This window comes from Aulonocara sp. 'chitande type north' Nkhata Bay, linkage group LG15 (assembly GCF_057382095.1).
Source record: "Aulonocara sp. 'chitande type north' Nkhata Bay isolate Kocher_YH1m ecotype deep benthic linkage group LG15, A_spYH_male_GT1.1, whole genome shotgun sequence".
NCBI classification, from domain to species: Eukaryota; Metazoa; Chordata; class Actinopteri; order Cichliformes; family Cichlidae; genus Aulonocara; species Aulonocara sp. 'chitande type north' Nkhata Bay.
The window spans coordinates 36,840,839-36,853,766 of record NC_141358.1 but is presented as its reverse complement, the minus strand read 5'-3'; the positions used below and the strand labels follow the sequence as shown (position 1 = coordinate 36,853,766).

Below are 12,928 nucleotides of genomic sequence, written 5' to 3'. Positions count from 1 at the left end.
GCACGGCATCATGATTGATATCAAAGCAGCTGTCTAGAGGGTGGAAAAGGGAAAAAAACCCCAGCTACTTCAAAACCCCTTTATAAATTTTTTTTATTTAATTTTATGATAAATGGAGAAAAAGAAGCGTCCCTTCTGGCGGGCTCCTTCACGCCCTTGGCTTTGTTTCCTACTTAGCATGCAGACGAGGCAAACGCACAAACACAACTTGTCTTTTAATTTTGTCCTCAGTGGAAATGCTGATCTCCCCTTGTCGATGGTGCCATTTTTTGCTTTTTTAGCCCCTCCCCCTGTGGCTACCGTCATGCCGCACTGTGCATGTCCGTGTGTGTGCGTACATGTGTGCGCATCCCTGCACTGTCATTGTCATCGTTGTTAACGAAAGCAACTTTTTAATTAAGAGACACTGAGCATCAATCAAGACTTTTAGAGATGCCATCTGGGATGCCTGCCGAGAAGTGAACAACAAACATCATGAATAACGTGCAGAAACATTCACACAGACAGGGCTGTGTGCTGAAAAAAGACAGGAGGGAAAAAATGTGACAACAGCAGAGTCATTCAAATGCAAAAGAAAAAAAAATGGCTTTAGACGAATGAGAGGGTTCTGTATTTCATTACTGACCAGTTGCTACTGGTAGACTAGCACACTGCTTAAAGATTAGAGAAGCAAGCCAACAAAGATGCTATCAGCAATAATTTCAAGGCTAATTAAAATGTTGCTTTTGATAAGGTGGTGGAGTGCCCCCAGCTGCAAGAGAAGACTTGGAATTTTGTACTGCTGAGAAGAAAATATGTGGTAAAACGTGTAATGTGGTATTAAACTGTAGGATTGTTATTTGTCACAACAGTAAATATCACAATATATAAAGTAACAAATGGTAAAGAACATTTGTTTATTACACAACTTTCTATTTATCTAAATTTTTAGCAGCTTTCCCCCCCCAATTTACTCCCATGATACTCCAAAATGTTTCAATGTAATGTTCGCTGACATGAAGATACAACATTTTTTTAGGTCAATACATTTTTCGACAGTGACATTTTTTAATATGATGCATAAAAATATTACTGAGTATTTCACCCAAAGCTCATTAAGGTAAAGTAAAGTGGGACAATTCCAAAAAAACGATCCCACAAAGAACAACAAAGAACATTTAGAATAAAGGCTGCACCAATGGACAGCAGGTTTCACTTACCTCTATACGCTGGGAGTTCACCTTCTTTCCTTTTTTGTTCCAACTAACCTTTGGCTTGGGGTCACCTGTTGCCTGGCAGACAAAGGAGACCACACCCCCCGAGACACCAATCTGGTCAACGGGAACTTTTGTGAAGCGTGGTAGTGCTGAGGAGCAAGACAACAGAGAAAGAGGGAGAGGACAAGAAGAGAGGGAGATACATTAGTAGACGAAAGGCAAATGCAGCACCACCAGAGCTAATGCCATTCTTACCATAATTACATTTCTGAAAATACAGACTTTTAAATCCCGGTTTAAGTGCACGCATCCATAGAGAGAGACGCTAGTACAGAACGTCTCATCAACCTCCACTTGGCTCTTCCCTTTCAGTCTCTTACTCTTGTCTCCATAGCACAGTGCTGCATCTTAGTGTTACAACTTCAGAGTTCTGCTGGGCTGGGTAGAGAGCATTGTGGTGTGAATTTATATGTAGAGTCTTTGCTAAGGCGTAGACGATTATTAGCTTAAAATGATTACCCACAGAGCAATAGAGTACAGCCTAGCATACTACCGGCGTTGCTGGGAATACATTAGCGAAGGCAATTAAGAAGATGAGACAGTAAAAATGAGTTTTTGTTTTAATTTGACGCTATTTTTTTTCCAAGTGCTTAACATGACTTTTCCTGCTGGACAAAGTATAGCACTGACTAAGCCACTGCAGCAGTTCAATTCTCACTTGCACTAAAACATACTAAAAATTGATCTGCCCGGGAAAATTGATGCTTTTGCCCGTCAAAAGTTTGTAATTTTGGTGCTTTTGGAGCTGGAATTTTCCCCTCCTGCTTGGGTTGCAGCAAGTTCAAGACAACAAGTCTGATAGAAAGAGAGAAACAGAGAGAAAACAGACTCCTGGGGAACTCGTTAAAATGGAATCATACAGATATGTGGGGATGATCAAACGGCCAGCGCATAACGTCAAATTAATAATTAAGGGACCATGGGCCAACACCAGTCTCCAGGCACTGCTAAACACATATGAAGGAGAGTTCCTGCATTCATTATCTGGTAAAGAGATATACGCAATTGGAGAATGAGGTAAGGGGGAATAGCGTTAGACAAGGGGAAGGAAAAGAAGAAGGGCGAGAAGAGGCACTACACAATCCAAATGTTTCTGATGCAAATATCACAGCAACACACACATACTAACTTTAGCCTGCTGAACATTGTATTTTTTTAAAGTGTAAATGGTATTGCAAGACTGTGAGATTTTAAAGCGCTAATTTGATAGTAAATTTTGTTTTCATATATAACAAAATCTCTTCCTGCAGTCTGTGAGAGATGGATATTGTCCACACTGAACTAAATAAATATTATTACAATAACATTACTAACTTCAGAAGCTTATTCTATGTTTATGATACATGCAGAGTATGTATGTTACAAACCAGTTCCTTCTGAATACAAACCTGATGTTACTTAATGAACTAATTTAGGATTTAAACATAAAGAAATTTAAATTTGTCGAACAATGTTCTCCAGCTCACAGAAACCATATAACATGCACGATAAAAACAATGAATTTACAAAAGAAAACAAAACAAATAACACTCTGTTGTTTATTTCACTCGAGTATACTTCCTATATCTACGGTTAAAGGTTGTGGTACAATATAGGTACGGCATCCTTTCATCGTCATCAAGGACCAGGCCTGCTTTATTTGTGCGTTGCATACTATGACCCCTTTTGGCATTTTACACTTTCAATTTCCATTCTGAAACTGCACAACACAGCTTTACACAACACAGCTCCTCTGCATTTGACCTCCCCCTTACAATGCGCTCTCTGTTGAGACAGAAGAGGGATTTACACAGATCAAGCCTGTGGCGGTGGTTCTGCTGAAGGACAGCATTCTTTGATTAGTTTTTCCCCTGGACCATTTGACATTTCCACCCAGTCGCCTTCTCCACCTCTCCCTGTCTCGCTTCATAGGATGTGAGAAATGTACAATAAATGCGATTGTTTGCATGTGCGTCTGAGTTGAACTCGTGAAACGTGCAGAATTTTCAGAACTAAATAGTTTTCAATATTATCTCAGCAAGGTTTAAATAAAGCGAGACAGCTGGGGAGCTGAGAGGAGAACGAAAAAGAGTGTGACCGCTGGGAAGGACGGAAGGACAAGTGTAGCAGGAGGTGGAGAGGTCAGTGGTAAAGAGAACACTGGAAGAGAAGAGTAGAGAAGGTGACGGGAGGTCCAGAGAATCGAGGAGAGGCTGTGAAGAGAGAGTGCTGCATATTTCTAAAGCTTTTATAACTTTCAGTACCTATTGCTTTTTTTTTGTTTGTTTTTTTGGTTATTTGCATTTTTCTTTTTCTTTTAAATGCATGAGATCAAACGGCCAGTTAATATCTTTTGGAAACAGTAATATCTGCTGTACGTGCTGCAACATCTTAAACTCCTTGGCGTCTGGTGTCCATGTACCCCTTATCAGCGAGGCATTTACGACAGTATTCACTGATCACGCCACTAACAATAAGTCTGATTTCTAAGACCTAGATTTACATTAACTCTCATCTAAAGCGACATTCAATAACGACGAAAGGAAGGGTGACCAGGGTTTTGTACATTTTCTGAAAGCCGTCCTAGATTCTTCTGAATAGAAGACATCCATTGCCTGGGGACGAAATAAAAATGTAAAACGCAGCTAAGAACGTCTATCACGGCCACCAGCTCAGCTGTAAGGCGGCACTCACAGCTCGACAAAAGCTAATGCTAGTGCTAGAAAATGGAAAGGTAGTTGTGCAAATGTAAGACACAATATCTCTCTCACGATGAGGACATCAGTCTACGGCCTACAGATGTCACTGCTGTCATAGGTTAATCCCTGGGCGTCACTGTTCACAGAGACATGCATCTCAAATTCAACCTCTACAGAGATTACTGCAAGGCATAAAATTGCACATAATTATATCGCACTGCCTGAAAGTTTTGTCACATAAGGACTGGCAAAAGTTTTAACTCTAGCTCTGCTCTCCTTCCTTGTATTTTTAAGGGCATATTTTTAGACTTTAGTCATCTCACAAAGTGAGTTTAATGTTCTTGGAAGTCAGTAGCTTTAATTAACTTCCAGTCAATTCGGATTAGGTAAAGTTGTCTGCACAATTCATTTAGATGGACTCCCAGTTTAACTGAATATAGTTCTTGTTTTCAATAAAAACACTAAAAAAGTGTGTTTAAGACATTAAAGGAATAAAATGAATGGTGGGCAAACGTATTCTGCTGAGGTGTTTCTGTGTACCTGTCTGCATATGTTTGACTGGCACTGGCTGTTGAATGTCTATAAAGGTGCAGTTACTGCAGGTATGCCGTGTGTGATTGTGTGAACTCTGATGAGCATAATTAACCTTTTGTTCTGTTTTTCCCAGCTGTGATCCTCTGGGCTTTTGCTGCCAGTTACCACTGACTCCAAGTTCAATTTGAACTTTGCCAACACCAGTAATTGCAGGGTAAGAAAGGTTGAACGGAGCCTGGATTTAAAGTGCTTTGCAATAATGAATAATGGCACAGAGGGTCCTATATCAACAGATAAAATTGTTCACAGTGTTTCCTGCATTGAATGGCCCATGTGATGACGATATGCACTGACACCAGTATCAAATTATATCAAATGCAAGTACAAAAACTGCAAGTCTCTGGCACCTTCTTGCTCATTAAGGCTACATTTAGCACCAAATCCTCCAGGCTTCCTTTGGTCCAGTGGGTAAAAATAGCTTTCAGTTCATTTTCATGAAGGCAAAACATTTAGAAGGTTCTCTTTGAACTAGTAGGCAGGTTATATTCCCACTAGTGCCACCTTTTCTGAAAATATATGCACTTCTATGGCTCTAAGGTAACTCGCATGTCAGTCTCCACGTACTGTTGTTTGTTATGTTACCAGAGATGACATTGAAAGGACACTGCACCCACAGTGGCCATTTGTCCCTTCTACTAAAGTCTCCCTCTATTCACTAAGCTTCCCACAGACAGACTGAGGTACAGCCTTGCCTAGATAAGCACACAGAACCTGTCTTTATCTGCCTGGCAGGGGGACGTGGCCTAAGCTAAAATAACCAGCAATAGGGGCCCAGCTATCTTCACAAGGCCCCGAGAATAGAACAGATCCACGCAAACAAGAGTGAATAGAAGAAGGAGGAAAAACTCACACTGTGCACACAGACGCTTGTTTAGCTAATACAGCAACCACCTGCTACTGGCCGCTACCTCTGTTGGACCCGATAACACAGAATACACCAGCACTGTGATTATAAAGTGGCAGAGAGTGGGAGGTGGGAATGTGAATATGAGACGGCTCCATTTACAGTACTTTACTGTTGTCGTTTGGTGGGGGAGGAGGGGTGTGAGAGGAGGGAGGGGACTGGCTTTATGACTAATACGGTAATTGATGGAGAAAAGCTTCTCGGGTCATAAATAGGAGCCATTATCCTCTGAATTAGCAAAGTGGGAGACAAAATGATGCACAACCATTCAGTGATTTGCAGAGAATTGGTAAAGGGCACTTGTTATCCATCTTGCTACAAATAGGTATCTTTCACAGCACACGGGACATTTACCAGCAATGTCTAAAAAGTACATTTGGTACTATGAGAGGTATTACAACCAGCAAATCAATTTCACTTACTCCAGGCTGCTGCAGGATCCTGAGAATAGGGTGGTCAGGATGGAGATGCAGATTAGTATAACATTAATTTTGCTTTTTTCTCTTCTTCTTCCTCTTCTTTTTTAAATGCCAATTTACTCATAATGACTTAAAAGTGCATATATGCAACTTAATGCATATCCCACTCACGGCCCTTTTATCTAAGCAGACACTCTAAAAGCCTGTCTGGCAGGGATAATCTTAAGTCTACTTTGTTCTGCTTACACAGTGCATGCGAGAAAATAGAAACCACAGTGTGTCACAAATTTAAACAAGTCAATTTAGTGACGCTAAACTAAGATTAAACTTAATTTCTGTGTTACCCAAACAGCAGACACATGATCTACAGGGTGCAGTCAATATACTTCAGGGTGGAAATTCCTCATCTCAACATTAACTTTGATTTTTGTAAGGCCTAAAAAACCCCATCTTACTAGGTCAACTGCTGGTCTCGCTTCAGTGTGGGATGTTTCCAGGTGCAGACGGGGGCTAAGAGAATTCAAGGCATCGCAGACTTGCGTGACTTAGCCACAGCAGCCACAGGGTGAGTAAAAGGGAGTGGAAGCTGACGGACTAAGTGAGTGACCTGAGACAAGGGCAACTGGAAGCAACCTTTATTAATCCTTACACAGGTTCCTCAGCCTTGTGAGTTTTACTTTTTCTAAATACAGCTTGTTGATTGAAACCTCCCTTTTAGTCATGTTGTCTAGAGCTGTTGAAAACAATGACTGAATTTAAGCTTTTAGGAGGAAGCAAAAGGTCAGCGCTGTAAAAGAACTGAAAGCACTTGATTCACACACATATAAATAGAAAAGCTTCTCTGCAAAACTGTTTCATCCCTTTTGTTTTCGTAAAACATCACACATTAAATTACCTACATTTGTGTCACTTTGTAACTTGTACGGTGTAACTATATGCATCATAAATCTATAAAGCTAGCAATCCTGGACCTGATCAAAAGCCTTGAACCTTATCAACACATGTGTAAGGATGGAGGGATAGAAAAGAAAAACAGGTAGGCAGATAGACCTTTTAGCCAAATGCACATTCAATTGAACGAGTGGATAGACCCACACATGCAACCCCCCACCCAGGCTTAAACAACCAAGCCCCATCAATCAGGACCGATTCTCACAGGCTGCCTGGGCAGGGGCCATCACCATGGAAACCAAGCCTTTACTTGAAAACCGCTTTGCTTTGTCTTGTCTAGAGGTTTTCGCACACAATCACTGCCAAGCAAGCCCAGCGGGCCAAGGCAAAAAACTTGACCCAGACAAGAAAACAGAAAACAAGACAGAAAAAGTGTCTGCTGCTTGTAGTTAGAAAACTGTAAGTTAACTGTTATTAGACAACATTTTCATCTCCAGCCACAGTGTCGGTGCATGACATGGGTTATTTTAACTTCTTCATTTATTCCTTGTTTCCCTTTTTTCTCTCTTTCCAGTCATAAATGATAAAATGTTAGCTAAATTGTGAAAATCTTCTGCATCCATTATTTACTTAAAGTGTGTATTGAGTATATAATGATGTATTATGCATATAATTCTCCTTCATCAGTTGCCAAGGTGCTTTTGAGAAGTATACTTATCTTATAATAGTGTTTCTGGTGGAGAAACGTGTTCTGCCTGGATGTGGGTTTGAAAAAGAAGTTATATATGTATGTATATAGTCTAAAGTCAGCTGCATATGTTTGGGTTGTACTCGATTCCTAGGAAGAAGGCGACAGAAGAAAGGCTTATTGAATTTCTGTGTTGGGGCGGTTGCCTTGATTGAACAGACAGTGAAAATTATATCTCAAATTCTTCCTTTTAGAAAAAAAAACAAACTAAGGACACATGACGTTGCCTCTGGGGAATTTCTGTCACTTATTTAATAAACTAATACATTTACAGCCAACAGGGCACGAGGCATCTAAAAGTGATGTGCTTGCATGCAAACTACTGAATGTGTGCCATATTGTTTAACTTTACTTGTTGACCACTTCACTTCTTAAAAGTCCACGGGGCATTGCTCAGGATGTGGGAACCCAGGGTTTAAAAGATAATAAATGTGTGTTGGTATCCAGAGGTGAAAAACAGCCTGACCGCACTGCTGTCACAGGGAAGCTGCATTTCTTAAAAGAATGGCACACTTGTAAAATACAAATTGGTCCCACTGAAACCATTGTTGAAGGCTAAAGTAAAAAGCTAAAGTCACTAAGTATCCTTCAGCCCATTGGAAATAAGTAGGTGTGATTCCTCAGAGAGAGGACGGAAATTAAGCTTAAGTATGTGCCTGATTTCAAAATGGCCACAGAGCGCACACGGATGAGGCGAATTGAGAACAATTTTGTGTCATTTAGAGACTCACTTGAGGCAATTGACACTTGTTGGCTCATTAAATGAAGAAGACACCTCAAATTGCCAAAGGTGTTATAGGTCTGATCAAAACAAAACACAAAACACAAAAGAGGAGAAAGAAAATGGAGCGGGGAACAGGGTCTAGCATTTCAATGAAAACAAAACAGCAAATGCTTACTGCATCTTTCTCTGTGTTTAAAGTCACATACAAAGAAAAACACCCACCTTTGCAATCTTAGAAATAAGTGTTTTAAATAGATATTTCTTATTTGGAGATTCTTTTGGGACCATTTCTGCAGCAGACACGAGTCCATATAAACAGAACAGTGCAATATTCTCACAATTAACTTAAATTAAGCATTACAGCATTAGCAGTGCATTTTTTCTTTTTTGTTTAATTCTTTGCACTCTTGTCACTGAGGAACAACACATGAATATATGACATGACAGGTGTAGAAATCCAGATTAAATGTGTAGTTAAAACATTAAGATTAGAAAACAAGATGCAGGTGAGTGGGTCGGAGCATTTCTGTCTACTACTTGTAAATGTACAGCTCGGAGATTTCAACCTCTACTCCGCAGTAGCAGGCTTCTTGAAGCAGTAGATTCAAGTCTGTAACTCAATTAAAAATTAACTTGTTTTCTTCTCATTTGAGAGCGGGAAAAAAGTGCATAGAGTAAACACAAGGACCCAGCATGCAACAGCAGGGTGTACATAAAGTTGAACTGACAGAACTAAATCGAGAGCCTCAAACACAATTTGACTGGAAAAAGATAAGGAGGGAGTTGAAGCAGGCAGAAAGAAAAAGAAAAACTGAGAGAAACAAGAAGCGAGAAACCAAGAGGTGAAGATATTGGAAACAGGAACAAGAAAATGTTCTCCACTAAGGGGCTTCATTTTCTTTTCTTTTTCAATTGGCAGCTTCAAAGGAATATAAATAATTGAACACCCTCACCCCATCACTGAGAGTTCTGGCCAATTACTATTAGAAGTCCTTTGCCAAGAAAGCAACATTTGAGAACTCTTAACAGGCAAAGAGAAAGGAGGAGGAAAAAGTGAGGAGGAGGTGAAATGCCTTAAAAAAAAGATGACAAATACTCTGGTTTACCTGTTAAAAAAATATTAGCAGAGAGTAAGAAAAAGTTTGGGGTTTCTATATACAAAAGAACAAAATAAAAGAATTCAAACTTTGAACTTGAGCGTAAAACAGTGTGCTTCTCAACAGGAAGTAACAAAAACAAAACTTATTTCTCCAAACGAAAGGAGAAAAAAATCCTCATGAATTCTATCTGAAGATGTGACAAAACAATGTTTTCACACCTGCAATTGTATTGCAATATCAATACAATTGATAAAGACATAGTCACAAAAAATATAATATGGCATCACTTCTACAGCTGAAGTTTAAACATGAAATTTTTTTTATTTATATAGGGGTACCCAGGTAGCATGTTTGATTTAGCCATTTCCCCCCCCCTTTTTGAACACCGGATACTCTTCCTGACGTGGCTCCAAAGGGATCTGTATCTCCTCCAGGTACTGAACCAGGATCCCTTTGCTTGTTAGCTGAATCTGTAACCCACTGCACTACAGAGCCAACCAGAGGTTTACAAAATTGTAAACACTTCTCATTAGAGCCCAACTCACAAGTAATGTGTATGTATATAAATTATTTGTGACAATCAATTTCAGCAAGTTAATAAACAATGACCCCATTATGTCCCCTTTTAATCATGTCATTCATGCTTCTAAAGAGTCCAATACGCTGACAGTGTTGTTCGTTTTTTTAAACCCTTATATCTGTAAAGTAGGCCTCTATTTTGGGTATCAACAGAGACTCTTTCTAAAGGAAAACAGCCTGCCCTTTTAACCAGAACTGTCTGATATAGTTAAAGCTTTATATTCTTTGTGCTGGATGCTTTTCTACCTTTAATCGTGACTTTAAAGCATTCTATAAAGATATGAAAAATTACTCAATTGTTAACTACATTTCTTTTGTTACTGGTGTGGTCTTTGTAGCATCAGTGTCTGAGAATTAATTGGCTTGATTAAATGAACTAAAAAAATACCCAAGAGCTCAAACAAATTAAAAAGAAAGAAAATCACATGTAAGCAAAAGTATTGTTGTTGGATGATACTGGCCTAATACAAATGTTATACTTCTATAGTTTATCATTATCTTACAGCTACCTGTGAAAAGGCTCAGGTGTAACTCTACGCATAAGCATATTTCAAACTTTGCACACACACACAGACATTTACATTTGTGTACCTGAACATAAATGTATGCAAGTATAGACATTCACACAAGCCAAGCATTATTATGGTTGGGGTGGCAGGATTTATTGAGCCATATTTCTTTCTCTTTTGATTAAAAATGTCTCCTTCTCACCGTGATTTATGAGTGTAAATAAAAGGAATGGAGGGCAAGGGGAGATGGAGAGAGAGAGAGACAGAGAGAGAGAGAGAGACGCAGAGAGAGAGGGGAGGGACGTGAGAGGTGGGGATGACATCATGCTTTCAGTTGGGCTTTTCTGCAAAACGGTGGCATCCTTTCAGTCCAGCAAGTGGGAGTGAAAATAATTGGACAACTGCACTACTGGGCTGTGTGTGTCTGGCCATGAATGTGGGGGTGAAAGCCATTCAAAGGGAGGAGAGGAAGGTAGCCTGTGCTTTTGTGCATATATTTCCAAGCATAATAGTGCGGCCCCCAAAAGAGATGAGAAAAAGGAGTAGGACAGCATGCATATATGTGCCTGTGTGTGACTGTGTGTGTCTTTTTTACCCCCAAAAAGGGAGAACAACAACAACAACAAAAGTACAAGCTTGTGAGTGAAACAACAGGACAGGGCGAGGAAGTCTGACAAAAAACAGCAATCTCATCTACAGACGGCATCGACAAAGATGGGCAGAGAGCCCTACTGTTTTGAGACAGTGAGAGGGTGGGTGATGGCAGTGGGGTACGGGGGGCTAATCTCCATCAAAGATGAAGCAGATTGCACTGATTGTTATTTAAACCAGGGCGAGCAAACAGAGGCTGCGCGAGGGAGAAACGCAGTCGTAATAAACAGTCGGCGAGTGGACAGAAGACAAGAACATTCTAATGAGCCACATATTAAGTTCAGGGGCTCTAAGACGTTTACTTTCGCTCCGCATTCATCTGTGGCCTCACTGTCAGTGAGAACAAAGACATCTGTTTGACATCTGTCGGAGTGCAGTTTTAGATATTTTTTGCCAGCTGAGCTGAAAGACACTCCAATTATGTTACCAGACAGTCAAACCACTGTGCAATCAAAGGTTCGCCTCTGTTGGAACATGAGGAAAATCAAGCAATCGTGTCATCATGAACCACTAAAAACAAATTCATTGAATGTCAAATTGGAGATAAAAGAAAATGCGGAGCAAACAGAGTGGAAAATACAATATCCCTCTTAAATTGTTCAAGGTAGACAACAAAAGTCAGCAATGACTGTGAAATAACGTGTCTAATCTGTTACTTCCCATTTTAAGGACTTATCACTGACATATTCCAGGGCTAATACACAAACATTTAGCTCATAGAAATCTCGCTATGTACTCTGTTACTAACTATGGAGGACACTGCATACAGACAAATACAATGCCTAAATTAGGCAATTATTATGTGATATTAATCTTTTTATATGAAAATAAGTGCATTGTCAGAACATTATCCAAATATCGAATACCCACACAATGACTTACAGCCTATCCAAACAGGAAGCATCTTAGCCAAGTTATTCTATCATGACAATGCTATCTAACATCATACTTTCTGGTGGATATTGGGTAGGTTGTTTATAAAGTCAGCAGTTTGATCCCTGCCTCTTCCAGTCTGCACGTAGAACTATCCTTGGGCATGACACTGAACCCCAAGTTAACCCTGGTGTATCCATGAGTGTGCACATGAATTTTAGAATTGGTTAATGTGGCTATATACAAGGAGAAGTCCATGTATCACTTAAACAACACCTCTGTCTGTATAAGCCGTGTTTTACACGTGGCTCCAGTGATGTAAACATACAAGTGCCCTGTAATTCCAGTAGTGGAATTTACTGCCTAGTCCACGTTTGCATAGACACAAAAACACAGGCCAAAGGATTACCGCTACAGCTAAATGAATATGGCTTTGGTTTTACAAATAAGCTTTTTCTTTCCTCTGGCTACTCTAAAGCAGTCCCACCTAGATAAGATGTAAACAGTCATTAGCATGCAATCTTTAAATACAAATGTGCAGTCGCAAAATGCAACAAAAGCATCTTGGAAGTGCTCAAAGTAAAGAAAAAAGGTTCACCAAAGCTTATATAATGTCCCTCTCTCCCCCCTTTTTTGTGATTACTCCACTTTTTAATAAGTTTGCAGATATGAGTGATGAACCTGTTAAAGGCACCAAAATTGAGAAGATCTTGGTACTTACTGGCGTTGGAGCCGGTGAGCAGCAGTGATAGCAGCAGAGTGATCACAGGCAGCAGGACTTGCAAGGAGATGGGCAGGGCACCACTGGTGGCCATCTTGGCTCTGGTAGGGAAGGGGGAGGGGGAGGGGGAGGGTAGGGTCGGAGTGACCTTTGACCTGGCCGGAGAGCCGAGGCCCCAACTGCACGAGGACGTGTGGGGTCTTCAAGCAGGACAGCTTGACGCTCTGCAAAACACAGAATAGGAAATAAATATGAATAAATAAAAGTGATGAACCCAAAAA

At 40.2% G+C, this 12,928-nt stretch overlaps 1 protein-coding gene across 10 annotated transcripts in view; it reads right to left on the bottom strand.

Annotated features, from left to right (window-relative positions):
* ptprsa (protein tyrosine phosphatase receptor type Sa) overlaps window positions 1-12,928 on the bottom strand; it is a 241,846-nt gene that overhangs the window by 118,589 nt on the left and 110,329 nt on the right. For all 10 annotated transcript variants that reach the window (XM_086263230.1, XM_086263221.1, XM_086263226.1 and 7 more), the window contains 2 exons: window positions 12,648-12,871; window positions 1,200-1,345 (listed from right to left, as the gene is read on the bottom strand). In XM_086263230.1, coding sequence (XP_086119356.1) covers window positions 1,200-1,345; window positions 12,648-12,741 — 240 coding nt within the window. In that variant the 5' untranslated portion in view covers window positions 12,742-12,871. The remainder of the gene's footprint in view (window positions 1-1,199; window positions 1,346-12,647; window positions 12,872-12,928) is intronic.